Source organism: Lagopus leucura, unplaced genomic scaffold (genome assembly GCF_019238085.1).
Source record: "Lagopus leucura isolate 7727_CA_CO unplaced genomic scaffold, USGS_WTPT01 Super-Scaffold_100043, whole genome shotgun sequence".
Classification (NCBI taxonomy): Eukaryota; Metazoa; Chordata; class Aves; order Galliformes; family Phasianidae; genus Lagopus; species Lagopus leucura.
The window spans coordinates 1,533,507-1,548,768 of NW_024962290.1; the positions used below are offsets into that span (position 1 = coordinate 1,533,507).

Genomic DNA, 15,262 nt, shown 5'->3' on the forward strand with positions numbered 1-15,262 from the left:
CGGCCGGGCTCCCCCAGCTCCGCGCCGCCGCCGCCGCCGCCGCCCGGGCCCGAGCGCCGCCGCCGCGCTCCCGCCGCTCCGGGCCCTTCGGCCTCTGGCGCCAGACTGAGGCAGCCGAGCCCCGAGCCGGCCAGGCGGGCCGAGCGCCGAGCCCGACCACGTGACCGCGGGCGCCAGGCGGAAGGGGGCGGGCGGCGCCGAGCGAAGCGGAGCGGGCAGGAGGGGCGCGGGGCTGCGGGGCTCCTGAAGGCGGGCAGGGTCGCTCCGGGCCGACTTACTTCAGCCCCCCCGGGTCAATACAATACCACAGCAAAGACTTTTCGGTTTCTCTCCAGAGTTTATTTTAAAATAAAGCTTACAAACGCAGCAGCGGAGCCTCAAAAACCTTCGTGTAATGTTGCAGCACGAAGCACAGAGGCTAGTATGTGACAGCCTGAAAGAAACAACACTTCAAAATGCAACGCGGTGCTTCATAGCAGGCGGGCAGAAAGGCAGAGGGGCCGTGAGCAGCCCGAAGGTCACCATCTGACTCCATCCCGGGCTTCCTGAGGCCAAGGAGAGCCCAGTCCTGTAAGCTGAGCCCAATAAGCAGACATCCCCTGGATAGGACGTAGAGATCCGTGCCCGAAGCAGTTAATGCTGCAATGGCAACAAAACACACACACAGCCCTGAAGATCACAGCACACCTCGTGAGGCTGTGACAGCCCTCAGTTGTTGGACCAAATGCCTTGAGTTGTGGCACTGAGGTCACAGGGCCTTTCCCAACCAATGTTCATCTTTTAAAAGTACCAAATAGCACATAAGAAGTAAGGACTGTAACTCCGCTGACACTTCTGAGAGCCTGAGAGCTCTGGAAGGACCATAAAGCCAGTGGTCTTCCAGCAAGGAAAGCACTCCTGGGGTCCTTCGAGATGAGGGCTGCACACCTGTATGACAGCCCCATCAGTTACAGCCTCTGCTCACTGCCAGTTCTACGCCCAACGAAGGTGGGACGAGTTGTGCTGCTACACACTTTGATTTACAAAAGCACACAGCCTTCATCTTTGCTCTCACTATTACACAAATTTTCTAAACGATCCCCAGAACCACTGAAGAGAAGGAAAGTTGGGGGTCTGTAAGTGTCTTTGCCTTGCAGAAACCAAAGTGTAAACTTTTTCCATGAGACAGCCCTGGGCAACTCTACTTGCAGCCACGATTTGGGTCAATATGCAACATCACAGCAGGCAAGCCAAGACCACAAGCAGCAAGAAAGCCTGAAGGAGACAGCCTTGCTCTTGTTTGTTTGTTTGTTTGTTTTTTAATAAAACTACAAGCTGTGTGGGGGGGGCATCTGGAAAACAAGCACAGGGCCAGCTGTGCACAGTGCTGCATGCCTGTCAAGAGCACGCATGCAAAATTAGAATATGCTCCTTATCTTCCCAGGCACCTGCTCGCAGTGCTGGGCTCTCCCAAGTGAAGTTCCTCCCAAACAAGTTACTGCACACTCTTGGCTGCTTGTGCTGAGGCAGCGCTTGGCCAAGTGCAAACTGACAGTGGGGAAAACGTAGGCACTGCAGCAACCTCAGCAAGAGAGCAAAAATGGTGCAGAAGGAATTGTAAATGCAAGTTACAAAATGTTACAAAAATGAAGTTACAAAATTCTTCAAATTACTTTGTCCAGTAAAGATTTCCCTGATGTCATTCTTATCTAGAAAAACAACCACAAGGACTTTTCTGCAAAAACCTAAAGAAGCTCCAAAGAAGAGAAGTTGTAAGTGCTTCAGCCTTGTAGCATGGGAAGCAGAGTTAGGAACACTACTTTGGGGTGCCTCCTACAGCCCCACTTCATACACCTGTTTGCTGTGGAACACAGGAGATAGGTACATTTTACCTCTGTATCTTGCAGTAACTTACAGAATCCATTTCCTTCTCTCCATAACACAGAGTCCCCCTTCAAGGATTTCTGCTGAGTTAGACCTCAATAAACTGTTTCATAGTATTGCAATTTGTCTTGCACATGCAACTGTGTGGAGTAGCTCAGCAGGGCAGAGCTGCTCCCAGAACCATAAGCCTGCCCTGCCCTTGTGACACACCAGTGTTTGATCACAGCTTGTTAAAACGCTGCTGAAACCTTGCCAAAAGGAACTCAGCTCTGCTTCTAGCTCCTCTATAGTCTGTTTCATCCCACTGGGGCTTGGTTCTCAACTGTGGAACAAGAGATAAACAGCTCAAACATGCTCTGTGAGTATGGATTTGGGAGGGCTTTGGTCTGAACACCACTTTCCTGCAGGGATGACTGTGAGACACAGCCCTGGACACTCCATAGCCAAGCTAAGACTTGGCTACAGCTTCTCACTGTCATGTTGCAAGCAGAACACCTGTGGTAGCAGTGTTGACACAGCTCTGTGCAGCTGAGCTAGCAGCAGCACGTTCAGAGCCTGGTGTGCATGAGACACTCCAGCTCTTAGATGCACTAAGGCTCCAGTAACAGAAGCCAATTTAAACTACTGGAATGCTCAGACATGGTGAGCAGAACCCCAGCCTCTGAAGCCTTTGCTGTTTTCTCTCCTTTCTGAAGAACAGTTGCTCCTCCAAAGAACTAACATGACAACTCCATTTCGCTCAGCTTCACCTGGAGATTTTCTACTCCACTTAGGACTGATAACAGAGAAAAAAAACTTACATATCCCATGAGCAGCAAAATGTGTGAGACAGACTGTGAGACACTAAATGGAGCAGAATGGACTCAGAATGCAAGCATCAGTTCAGAGCAGTGGAGATGCTGCAAGCTGAAAGCAGAGCAGTGGAATCTGGGAGTGCAGGCAGTGTTTCACTCACCTGCCTGTCAAGTGAGTCACTTACATTTCAACAGCACCGAAGTACAGCCTGCATCTCCAAGGCACCCAGTAACAAACTACTGCAAACACAGGGCCATTACTTCCCTGGCAGCCTCAGATGTTATAAAAGAAGCAGGTGCTTCCATTCATGCTGACCTGACAAAGCTCTGTAGTTTAATTTTCACAAGGAAAACAGGGCTTACAGACCACAGCCAGATGCTTGAGCTGCCCTCGCCACTGCTTTACAAGTGCACTTCTAAAGTAAAATGCAGAAAGTTACTCCATTATTTCCAGTGTCCCATTAGCAGCTGGCAGGCAGAGTCTATAGGCAGCCCCATGAGAGGTGCTGCTTATGTGGCCACGTTCCAAGCCTGTGCTTCCCCAGGTCCTGCTGTGAGTGAGGACTTGTGTTTGCAGAGCAGCATCCCAAGCACACCCACTGCAGCTGTCAGTATGACTACTGCTCAAGACAGCCTTGTTTTTAAACAGCTACAGGTGCTGCATCTACAGGTAGCTTTGCTTTTCACAAGCTCAAACTTCACTTGAAGAGTAAACATGTCTTTGTCTGACTTGATTTGGGGAATTCCATCTATCCAGCTGACTGGTCTTGGAGAACTTTACACGTCTCTACATTCAGAAGACTCCGATCCTGATTAAATCATTTGAAACATTTTGTGTTTAAAATAACAAGGTTAGAAAAAGCTGAACAATAAGTTGGCCTGTTGCTCCCAGAAAAGTACTTAGAGGCCATTTCTACTTCGCTGTCACCATCACCACACAGGGAAATAGTCTGTAAAATGTTGCTAACGCAGTTTTGCAAGGATAACCAGAATTTTCAGACTTCACAGAAAATACTCACAGCACTGCCATGTTACTGACACTCCTGACTCCATACAGTTCACCTGGAGCAGGAAACACCTGACCTCTAAGCTAATGGAGCACGCTTTTTGCCATTTAGCCACAGCATTCTTTCCAAATAATGCAGCCACGACTTGGCTGGCACTTTACACCAGCAAGCAGATGTTTCATTGTCCTCCATCCAATTTACCACTGACTGATAAGAACAAGCACTGAATCCAGCAGAACACTGATAGCTACCTGAAGCACTTGGCCATCAAGAGCTGTCAGCATGCAGACTGAAGAGGATACTGCAATCCATTCCAGGGAGTCAAGACCTCACACAAATCCTATCTTTTCCAGACACTGACCTGAAAAAGGCATTTACAATTAATATGAAAGTAGTGCTTTTGGGTGAGAAGAACCTTATCCAGCTGCACTTGGCAGGATTCAAAAGCAGCGCTGCCTGGAGGTATTTCAGCAATAAGAAAGGCACTTCATCTTCTACATTTCTTTAAGCACCAGTTTGTAACATAGCCTAATAAATATTTGTAATACATCTTACAGTGAAGTCCTTATAAACACTTGTTAATGAGGCAGCACAGATGTGTGGAATAAGACCTGCAGGACTCCGATTCCCCTGCGTTGCTTCTTTCATCACATGCAGGCCCATTAGTTAGGCTGCAGGCAGCTCATGCCCTCTGCTGCTCAACCTGAACCAACCCAGCAGTTGCTTTGGCCACAACAGACACATATATCTCTGCAATAGAGATTAAAGGTTCAGATGCAGAGGGACTACATTGCTTGAATACAGAATGGGGACCCAACAGATGCAGACAAAGATATAAAAATAAATAAACGAAAAATCTGATATCTACTAACTAGTTTTAGATTCTCTTTTTCCTCTAATAAAAGGAAACAAAAGCAATTTCTCATAGCTGAGCTTCTCTCTTGTGATGAGAAACTTGAACACAAGGAACAGGATGCAGTTTTAAGACTTTCAGAATCATTATTATCAACTGTATTTGCCCTGACAGACAAGCAATTTTCAGGACACTTCCCACCTACTAAATAAATCTTCTACTGCCTTGTAAAAGGAAATCTGCTTTAAGGCATTTAAAGGAGTGAGTAAATATTCCTTTGGAAGTTCACTTGGAAAGTCCTCATCAGAAAGAAGCAACTGCCCAGCAGTGCCAGCTGCCATTGCACCCCCTGGCTGTTCTCTACTCGGCTCTTCCTCCTCACAGTCATAAAAACAAATATGTTCAAGGGAGCAGAAAGCTGACTCATGGGAGTTCTGCTGAGGAGCCATAAGAGCCCTGAGCCCGTCAGATTGCTCAGTATGTTCCTCTAGGGACTCATAAACAACTCCTTTGGGCACAGAGTGCTGGGCAGCTCTTTTCACAAGACACACAGGTTTCTGCTTCTTTGTTTTGCTCTGCTGCTGTACAGACACCTGCAGAGGCTTCGGAATTCCAAGGCCAGGAGGTGCCTGGTGGTCAGGACTCAGGTATTTCTGAAAGGAAGCGTGGCACGTGCTGTCTTTCACAATCGGGATGACCGAGCAGGGTTTCAACCACCTCACAAACTCACACAACTCTGAAAAGGATGAATGATCCGAGTACGGGATGAGGTGGATCTTGGGGTGGGTGACCTTCACGGGCCTGCCCGTGGGGAGGATGGCAATGGTCGGATGCCGCACGTTCCAGCTCACAAGGGTGTCCCAGCGGATCTCAGCGACGTCCACCGCATGGATCCTGCCAGCCCCCTCCTCCGTCGTGAACACCTCAGGCAGCTCCAGCAGCCGCATCTGCTCCAGGCGTGAGGGGCTCACCACGACCCACGTGCTGAACTCCAGCGCCAGGTCCACCAGCAGCTCCTCCTTCCCCAGGCTGTACACACCTGCAGGAGAGCCGTCAAAGAATCATAGAATCACTCAGGTTGGAAAAGACCTTAAAGATCATTGAATCCAATCATGACCTAACCATACTACCCTAATTAACAAACCTCTGCTAAATCACATCCCTGAGCACCGCATACAAATGTTTTTTAAACACATCCGGGATGGTGACTCAGCCACCTCCCTGGGCAGCCTATTGCAGTGCTTAACAACCCTTTCTGCAAAGAAGTTTTTCCTGATATCCAACCTAAACCTCCCCTGGTGCAACCTGAGGCCATTTCCCCTCGTCCTGTCACCAGTGAGACCAACCCTTCTTGCTGTAAGCACTTTTCAGATATTGGAAGAGAGCAATAATGTCTCCCCCCTCAGCCTCCTCTTCCCCAGACCAAACAGCCCCAGCTCCTTCAGTCTCTCCTCACAGGCCACATTCTCCAAGCCCTCCCGCAGCCTCGCTGCCCTTCTTTGGCCCTGCTCCAGCACCTCCATGTCCTTTCTGTACTGAGGTGCCCAAAACTGAACACAGCACTTGAGGTGAGGCCTCACCAGCGCTAAGTACAGGGCAGGATGACTTCCCTGGTTCTGCTCACCATAGCATTCCTGATCCAAGCCAGGATGCCATTGCCCCTCTTGGCCACCTGGGCACCCTGCTAGCTCATATTCAGCCAACAGTCCATCAAAACGCCAGGGTCCCTTTCCATCAGGCAGCCTTCCAGACAAAAACTCCTCCCCAAGCCTGTAAGCTTGCCTTGGGGTTGCTGTGACCAAAATGCAGGATCCAACACTTTGCCCCACTGAACCTCAGCACCACGGCATAGCAGGGCGGGATGCAGGAACGGCTCTGGGCTGCACTCACCGATGACGACGCGGTGCTGCGGGTGCTGGCGGATGAGCTGCGCGGCCTGGTGCACAGCCCGGCTCCTGGAGGGCAGCGCGCGCTGCGGCCGGCAGTTGGTGTTGTCCAGGTAGAGGCGGTCGATGCGGCGGCCGCTCAGCACTGGCTCGCGCTGCATGGCGCGGCTGTAGCGGAAATCCCCTGCAGAACAGGGCTGTCAGGGCGGGCGGGGCGGCGGGGCGACCGCGTTTCCCACCCCATACCTGTGTAAAGGATGGTGCCGAAGGAGCCCTCGAAGAGAAACATGACGGAGCCGGGGCAGTGGTTGGCATCGAGCAGCGTCACGGTCACCTCCTCGCCTACCACGTGGCTCTGCCCCACCTCCAGCGGGCGGATCCAGTGTGTGGGCACCTGCGGGCGGGCGGGCGTGAGGACCGGGGGGAACGGGACGGGACAGAACGGGACGGGACAGAACGGGACGTACCTTTAGGCGGTGGTGCAGCAGGCGGGCGGTGAGCGGCGAGCAGTACAGCGGGCGGCTCCAGGTGCTGGACAGCCCTACCGTGTGGTCCGAGTGCATGTGCGACAGGAAGAACAGCCGCGCGCCGCCCGCCCGCCGCACGCTCCAGAAATCCACGGCGATGGGCGTGCCGGGAATCACCGTCCCGTTCATGGCGCCGGGGCGCGGGGAGCGCGCGGACGAAGGCGGCGCCGCCGCCGCTTCCCGCCGAATTTGGCGCGCGACGCCGCGCACGCGCGGGAGCGGAGGGGAGAGAAGGGAAGGGGAGGGGCGGCGCGTGCGCGGTGGCTCGCGGAGCCGAGCGGAGCGGGGGGCCGTGCGACCATGCCGTACCTGGGAGGCGAGGAGGTGCTGCGCGATTTGCGACGCGCGCTGAGCAACCCGCACGTGCAGGCGGAGCCGCTGCGGTACCGCGCCGCCGTGCTGCGAGTCATCCGGTGCGGGGCGGAGCGGCGCGGGACGGCGGGAGGGAGGGGGTCAGCCGAGGGCCGGGGCCAGCTGACGGCCGCGCCGTGTCTGCCGCAGGCTCATGACGCAGGGCGCGGACGTGTCGGGGTTGTTTGCGGAGATGGTGAAGGCGGGCGCGGCGGCCGACGTGGTGCAGAAGAAGTTGGTGCAGCTGTACGTGTGCGCGCACGCCCCGCGCATGCCCCGCTTGGCGTTGCTGGCTGTCAACACGCTGCGACGGGACTGCGCCGATCCCAGCCCTGCCGTGCGCGGCCTGGCGCTGCGAGGACTCTGCGACCTCAGGTGGGTGCGGGGATCCGGGCTCTCCTCTGTCATCTCTACGCTTGTCCCGTATTTCCTGCCCCGGCGGCACTCAGCCCTCGCTCTGAGGAAGGGCCCTCAGTGATCCCGTGAGCGGCGTCCCCCAGGGCTCTGTCTCGGGACCGGAGCTCTTTAGCATCTTTATCAATGAGATGGATGATGGAGAGTGCGCCCTCGGCAACACCAGCCTGAGTGGTGCCGTTGACACGGTGGAAGGAAGGGATGCCATTCAGAGGGACCTCAGCAAACTCAAAAAGTGGGCCTGGGTGAATCTAATGATGTTGAATACAACAGTGTGCAAAGTTTGGCACTTGGGCCATAGGAATCCCAGGCATTTATACAGTCTGGAAGGAGTGGTCCTTGAGAGCAGCCCTGCAGAGAAGGACCTGGGGGTCCTGATGGATGAAATGCTTAACATGAGCCAGCAGTGTGTGATTACAGCTTGGAAAGCAAATAGGATCCTGGGCTCCATCAGCAGAGGGGTGGCCAGCAGGGACAGGGAGGTGATCGTCCCCCTCTGCTCTGCTCTTGTGAGGCCCCACCGGCAGTGCTGTGTCCAGGTCTGGAGCCCCCAGTACAAGAAGGACAGGGAGCTGTTGGAGAGGGTCCAGAGGAGCCACAGAGATGATCAGGGGGCTGCAGCACCTCCCCAAAAAGACAGGCTGAGGGAGCTGGGCTTGTTCAGCCTGGAGAAAAGAAGGCTGCGGGGTGACCTCATTGCAGCCTGCAGTACCTAAAGGGAGCCTACAAACAGGAGGGGAATCAACTCTTGGAAAGGGGAGATAACAGCAGGACAAGGGGAAATGGTTTGAAATTGAGGGAGGGAAGATTGAGGCTGGATGTCAGGGGGAAGTTCTTTCCTATGAGAGCGGTGAGGTGCTGGAACAGCTGCCCAGAGAGCTGTGGATGCCCCGTGCATGCCTGGAGGTGTTCAAGGCCAGGTTGGATGGGGCCCTGGGCAGCCTTGGCTGGTATGAAATGTGGAGGTTGGTGGCCCTGCGTGTGGCGGGGGGTTGGAGCTTCACGATCCTTGAGATCCCTTCCATCCTGGGCCATTCTGTGATTCTGTGTGACCCGTCCCTGCTGCCCACAGGTTGCCCGGCATGCAGGAATATGTGCAGCAGCCCCTTCTGAATGGCCTGCGGGACAGAGCCTCCTACGTGCGCAGGATTGCTGTGCTGGGCTGTGCCAAGGTGCACAGGCTGCAAGGAGACACCGAAGTGGGTGAGCTGGCAGGCACTGCACTGTCGCTGAGCATGGAGGGATGTGGCAGGTTGGTCTGGGCTGTCCTGGGCTCCCTGGGCTGCTGCAAGGTCGTGGGCAGGAGGAGGGAAACAGCCCAGGGCTGAGCATGGTGGGGAGCCGAGGGCTGGCATCATGCCGTCCCATCACACGTCCTTCCACGTGGCTGTGCCAAAGGCTGCTGTAGAGTGAGAATACTGGTGCAGCACTTCTGCTTCTTTGCAGACGGTGCATTGGTGAATGAGTTGTACAGCCTGCTTCGTGACCAGGACCCTATCGTGGTGGTGAACTGTCTGAGGGCTTTGGAAGAGATCTTGAAGAAAGAGGGAGGAGTTGTCATCAACAAACCTATTGCCCATCATCTCCTCAACAGGTTTGTCTTCTTCCATATCAGAGGTGGCACTGGAAGCCTGGTTCTGTCTGTTGCATTTCGTACAGATAGCAGTGAGTGCTTCTGGGCTCCCATCAGAACTGGAAATGTCAGACACCCTAAAGGTGAAGGTGCCCTTCCTAAAAGCAAATCAGTCGTTTTTGTGCTAAGGTCTTAAGAGAAAATCTTAGCACCCAGCTTTTCCAGAGAGTCTGCTTCAGCCGCTGCTTTGCTTGGAGTTGTAAGTTAATGCGATTATCCTTTAAAATCATGGCACTGCACGTGATGTATTTGTGGTACAAGGATGTTCTGGTTTGTTTCCCCCAATCAATTGTAAGATACGTGACATATATATCATCTGCAGATACCAACTTTTTTCCCTATGTGTAGCAAAATGATCTGGAAAAGCAAGGTGCTGCTGTGGCCAGGGATCTTGTCAGTGTTTCTCTGTCTCTCTAAGCTCTACGTCAGCAAAAGTGCATGTGATTGACACTGAGTTAAGCCTATAACATGTACATTGGTTGGTCCTTTTTAGATGGAATTGTGGTCTCACAAAAAAAACCACTGTGTTTGATGGGAGTGGAGACTGTAGCAACCTAAGAGCTGCAGCCTGCACTCTGCATAGCACAGATCCTTACGCACTCCCTGACTCCTGCAAATGGTGTTTATTTCCTTGGCAGGATGGCTGACCTGGATCAGTGGGGGCAAAGCGAGGTGCTTGCCTTCCTTCTGCGTTACAGACCCCGCACTGAGGAGGAGCTATTCAACATTCTCAATTTGCTGGATGGGTATCTGAAAAGCAGCAGCCCCAGCGTTGTGATGGCAGCCACCAAGCTCTTCCTCGTGCTGGCCAAGGAGTACCCACATGTGCAGGCAGATGTTTTGGTGAGGGTGAAGGGGCCACTGCTGGCTGCCTGCACCTCGGAGAGCAGGGAGCTGTGCTTCACTGCGCTGTGCCACGTGCGTCAGATCCTCGGGAGTCTTCCTGGCCATTTTAGCAGCCACTACAAGAAGTTCTTCTGCTCGTATTCAGAACCCCATTACATCAAATGCCAGAAGATGGAAGTGTTGTGCGAGCTGGTGAATGATGAGAATGTGCAACAAGTGCTGGAAGAGCTGAAGGGCTATTGCACTGATATATCAGTGGAGCTGGCCCAGGGGGCGATCTCTGCCATAGGTGAGAGCTCTGCCTTGCTTCAGAAGCAGCTGCAGCCCTCAGTCTTAAGGTCGGCCTTTCTCTGCTGAAGTATTTCTGCATGCATTCCAAATAACTGATCTGTGCTGAAGCCCCAGGTCAATCCTGCTCCCCAGGGATGTTTTGTGTGTGTTTATAAACCACGAGGATGCTGGTTCATCCAGCCATCCTGGTGCTGAGCTGTTTCAGGCTGCATGTAATGCCTTGAATCTTTTTCAAATGTCAACACTCTGAGGAGATGCTCCAAATAAACAAATGAATGGGAAGGTTGAATTAAATAATTTCATCTTAAATGAGCCTGATAGTGTTAAGTCTTAGTGGAACTGTAGCGGGTGGATGAGCTGCTTTAATACTTGCTTGTTGTTTGAGTTGTGGTGGAGGCAGAGTTCAGGTGATTTGGGGCAGTTAGGTTTCATTTTTTCAACCTTGAAAATGTGTAAGTTTTTATAGCATTCTTTAGGAGAAAGCCAGGGATGCTAAAATGCTTTTCTCATTGCTCTGTTAAGAAAAGTGCAGACTTTCTCAGAGGTATGGCTTCAGAAAAAGGAACGTGTGCCTTATGTGAGAATATGTGCTCACCTGACTGTCAGAAAATAGTCAAAAAAGAGAGAAAACGACTGTTTCTTTGAAATGAGTTTGTGATGAATAGTTGGGCTCGTGGTTGACTCGTATCCTTGTTGTTGTCTCTGCAGGCAGTATTGCTAGGACATACACAGAGCAGTGCGTGGGGATTCTGACAGAGCTCTTGGGGCTTCAACAGGAGCACATCACGTCAGGTAATCATCTTCGTGTTATTTGCATGGCTTAAGCTCCCAGGAAGTGGCTTTGCTGAGGCTCGTGGTCCCAAAACTTGAGGCTCTAGGAGGCACCTGACATTTAATTTACTTGGTGTCTCCAGGTAGAAGTCTCCTGGTTGTGTGGGGATGTGGAATGTGACCGGACATTGTAGGTTTTCTTCCTTGGAGATGGTGATGGCTGCGCTCCTGGTCTGATACGATATGGAGGCTCTTTTCTGGCTGCCTGTGTTGACTCCAAGGGATGAAGGCAGAGGCATTTTATTAACTCTTTGTGAAGGCCCTGATGGTTAATAGGTCTAATTTTGAGTTCTTTCTGACTGGTTCTCCTAGTTTCTGTCTTTTAAATCTTCCTGATTTCTTTTCTTCATGTAACAGTCGGATTCAACTCAACCCAGACTTCTGCCTTTTTCTTCTGCTGTCCTCAGATCTAACTTCCCTTAGCTATTTCTGCCCTCTTTGTACTGCTCTTGCTTTCAGCTTTCAAAGTCACATGCTTACAGTCAGCTCTTGAATTGGGCCTTAATAGCTGCTGGAGTTTCTGTAAGGGTGCAACAGAGCCTTTAACATTTTGGGCTAAAGTTCATGTGATGCATTTTGAATTGGTGTTAGCTTCAGTTTGTTTTTCTAACCTTGTGTGCCTGAGACATCGTGAGTCAGTCTCTAAAGGCTGGGGAATGTCCAAAAGGGAGATTACTTTCCAGAAGCAAGAGGAACAATGTGAAGTTTCAGTACTTTATTTTAGACGTGGTGTAACTGTGCTCTGACAGGGGCAGCATATTGGGATTTTGAAGGAGAGTGTCTCAAATCATAGTCATGACCTCCCTAGCTAAAACTTTGCAAAGTCTTTTGACTCTTTTTTCATTTATGTTTTATTTTTACTTATTTTGCCTAATAGTTTTATAATTCTTGGGGAATGCTGTGAATTTTGTTTCATTGCAGCTGTAGTACAGGCTTTTCGGGACCTGGTTTGGCTGTGTCCCCAGTGCACAGATGCAGTGTGTCAGGCACTGCCTGGCTGTGAGGACATCATCCAGGACAGTGAGGTAAGGTGGCTTTAGATTTGTTCTCGTGTCTCTTGATTTCATGTCAACACTGTTAATATAGCTGTCCTGTGAAACAGAATATGCTCTTTTTTGGTGCCTTCAGGGGAAGCAAGCACTGATCTGGCTCCTTGGTGCACATGGTGAGAAAGTACCAAATGCCCCCTATGTGTTAGAGGACTTGGTGGAGAATGTGAAAACAGAGGTGTTCCCAGCAGTGAAGATGGAGCTCCTGACAGCATTGGTGCGACTTTTCCTGTCTCGTCCTGCTGAGTGTCAGGACATGCTGGGGAGGCTGCTCTATCACTGCATAGGTGGGTTTCCTCTTGCAGCAGTAGTACAGGCTTTTGGGCACCTGTTTTTGACGCGTCCCTGGTGCACTGATGCAGTGTCAGCATCCTTGCAGTGACCATCGAGGGTGGCAAAGTAATGTAGTTTTATGCATTAGGCTGCGTCTTGTCCCTGATTAGTGAGAGTGACAGGCTTACACTGTATCCCTGGGAATGGATTTTTAATATTTAGGGGTCATGAAATCCGGGGAAAAATCTGAATGCTCAAATTCTCTACAATCTGTTGCTCAAATTTGCAGAGGAGGAGAAAGATATGTCAGTACGAGACCGTGGGCTGTTCTACTATCGCCTCTTACAGTGCGGTGTGGATGAAGTGAAACGGGTTCTGTGCAGCCCCAAGTCAGACCCTTCCCTGGGGCTCCTGGAGGACCAAACAGAACAACCTGTGAATACGTGGGCATCTGAGTTCAACACCCTCGCACCTATTTATGGCAAAGCACGTTGGGCACTTGTCACTGCTCACCAGCCAGGGGAGCCCTGTTACGCTTTTTCTCCTTGTACAGACTCTGGGAACGGGGGCACAGGTAACCAGCATCACCCTCACAGTTTCCTCTTGTCAGTAGACATCCTCACGTGAGTTCCTTTGGAAAAAGACCACAGTGCTTTGAGAACACTTCAGTGTTCTTAATATCTTGTGCAATGCCTGGTTGATCACGGCCACATTAGCCCAGGGAGGCTGCTGCTGAGGGTGCTGTAATTCCAGCCTTCATCTGCTGGCCCCCTGGGATGTTCTGTGTGAAACTGGTAATAGGGGAATAAAAACTGCATCTCATTTGTTTATGCTTTGATTTCAGAGTCACTGATTTCTGAAGGGAGTAAGGAAGTCCTCAAGGTTCATCCTGATACAGGCAGCCTTACCTTAATTCCTGATGTCGCCCTGACTGCAGAACAGTTTGAGAAGACCTGGCTGAGCCTGGATGTTGGCTGCCAGCAGTCTCTGCCCTGGATTGGAACAGTTCATCCAGATACTATCCAGACTGCTCTTCATGTCGTCCACATCCGGACCATTGCTATGAGCAAAGCTGGTGTCCAGCCATGGAAAGCTTATTTCATTGCTCAGGATGACAGTGGTTGCCTCTTCCTGACAGAGCTATTGCTCGAGGCAGAAGATTCAGGGATGCAGGTTGCAGTGAAGCAGAGTGAGGCAAAGCCTGAGGCACTGCAGGCCTTCATGTCTGTGTTCAGGACTGCTGTGGAGGCAGTTGCTGGGTTCAGATCCTGAAGGGTCTCTGTTCCTTGTGGGATGATTGCTCAGGTCATAGGAAGAGTTTTCTCCTCTGGCTTCAGTTTGCCATTCTTGATGCAAGTTTTGTATTTCTGAACTGCAGAAGTGTTGTCAGCATTGGGCAAAGGAGAGCTACAGCTGGAGCTCAGTGCTGCTGTGCAGAGCTACTGAGGCTGGTGAGCAGGATAGGGTAAAGGGCATCTTCCCCTGGGTTGGGGAAAGGACAGGATAATAATGTGTGCAAGCCTGCTGCTGCTGATCCAAGTCAGAAATGCTGGCACCTGCCGTGATTGTCACAAGACACCAGTGTGACCGATGGAACCAGAAGTGAGCAAAATTCAGGGCAATGTTTTGGACAGGTTTGGTGTTTTTTTTTCTGTTATTCTTTTTTTTTGTGAGAATTGTAATTAATTTAAAAACCATCGCATCGTTCTCGTGAGGAAGGACAGAAAGTTGCACCTGGTCAGCCTCAGCTCTCACTCTTCCCACTACAGTAGCTTTTGGCCAGGACACAGAGAGAAACAGGAAATGATCCAGCTGTGCTATGTGTTCCACTCCACTGAGCGTTCTGTACAATGGCAAAACCAAAGGAAAATTCCCTGGCTTAAGGTTGCAGGTTACTGTTGTGGTGCCTATTGTGCAGGGCAAGGCATGGCTTTGTTAACCCTGTTCTCTAATCTCGCAGTGCTTAATTTCTCCAAACGACTGTATTGTATCTCTGAATGCATTTCACTGATTCGCTGCTGCCCCTGTCAGACAAGTCTTAAATTTCTTTTCTGATTTTCCTAATAAAGAAGTGAATCATTCCTGGCTGCTTTCTGGAGTGTTTGTTCACAGGACTCCTGCCTGAGCTCTGCAGGATGGATTCACGTGGTCACAGCAGATCCCACCTTCATTTTACACAGAACTTTTTCTCTCCACTTCTCTTAAAACCTTTAAAAAGCAGTTGTGCAATAATTTATTTCAATCTTGCGTGCCAAGTTATTGTAATACCCAAACTATCTAGGGGTGAATTGAAATGTAGATAAAGGAAGTTGAGTGTAGTAGGTTTCCTATACCATTTTCCAGTCTCTTTAAGTACAGGAATACAATACATGCATTTCAGGGAGTCCTTTGCAGCACTCATTTGAGGCAGTTTTTACTCGACAAGCCTCACCTTGATGGCTTGCTGGCAAACAACCCTTCACTCAGCTGCGGCTGCACTGCATGGTGTGCTGATTCGGGGTAGGACTTCAAGATTCTACCTTCTGTCCAGGTACCTTTCCTGATAAATGAATGAGTCAGCGATGATCCTTGGCTTCATGTAATCCTTCAATTAATTTTATCTCCATGGCAATGCCTTATTCTGAAACTAAGCCACGCCTGTAGT

At 51.0% G+C, this 15,262-nt stretch overlaps 2 protein-coding genes across 2 annotated transcripts; one reads left to right on the forward strand and one right to left on the reverse strand.

Annotated features, from left to right (window-relative positions):
- Nucleotides 1-335: 335 nt before the first annotated feature.
- On the reverse strand, nucleotides 336-7,074 carry DCLRE1B (DNA cross-link repair 1B). Its single transcript, XM_042884317.1, has 4 exons — nucleotides 6,871-7,074; nucleotides 6,650-6,797; nucleotides 6,408-6,587; nucleotides 336-5,556 (listed from the first exon to the last, which is right to left on the reverse strand). The coding sequence occupies exons 1-4, from the start codon at nucleotides 7,057-7,059 to the stop codon at nucleotides 4,703-4,705; spliced, it is 1,371 nt and encodes a 456-aa protein (XP_042740251.1). The 5' UTR covers nucleotides 7,060-7,074; the 3' UTR covers nucleotides 336-4,702.
- A 128-nt stretch (nucleotides 7,075-7,202) lies between these two features.
- On the forward strand, nucleotides 7,203-14,700 carry AP4B1 (adaptor related protein complex 4 subunit beta 1). Its single transcript, XM_042884316.1, has 10 exons — nucleotides 7,203-7,343; nucleotides 7,432-7,656; nucleotides 8,768-8,898; nucleotides 9,142-9,289; nucleotides 9,967-10,463; nucleotides 11,174-11,257; nucleotides 12,218-12,321; nucleotides 12,425-12,632; nucleotides 12,908-13,192; nucleotides 13,463-14,700. Exons 1-10 carry the CDS (start codon nucleotides 7,231-7,233, stop codon nucleotides 13,888-13,890), a joined length of 2,223 nt encoding a protein of 740 aa, XP_042740250.1. The 5' UTR covers nucleotides 7,203-7,230; the 3' UTR covers nucleotides 13,891-14,700.
- The last annotated feature ends 562 nt before the right edge of the window (nucleotides 14,701-15,262 follow it).

Excerpts from the sequence above, each read along its gene's own strand:
- DCLRE1B (XM_042884317.1), bottom strand. The coding sequence starts at position 7,059 with ATGAACGGGACGGTGATTCCCGGCACGCCCATCGCCGTGGATTTCTGG. Across the intron at positions 6,588-6,649 it reads CGGCACCATCCTTTACACAG|GGGATTTCCGCTACAGCCGC; the intron begins GTATGGGGTGGG and ends CCTGTTCTGCAG. Across the intron at positions 5,557-6,407 it reads GCAGCACCGCGTCGTCATCG|GTGTGTACAGCCTGGGGAAG; the intron begins GTGAGTGCAGCC and ends GCTCTCCTGCAG.
- AP4B1 (XM_042884316.1), top strand. The coding sequence starts at position 7,231 with ATGCCGTACCTGGGAGGCGAGGAGGTGCTGCGCGATTTGCGACGCGCG. Across the intron at positions 12,633-12,907 it reads GCTGCTCTATCACTGCATAG|AGGAGGAGAAAGATATGTCA; the intron begins GTGGGTTTCCTC and ends TCAAATTTGCAG. Across the intron at positions 13,193-13,462 it reads CTCTGGGAACGGGGGCACAG|AGTCACTGATTTCTGAAGGG; the intron begins GTAACCAGCATC and ends CTTTGATTTCAG.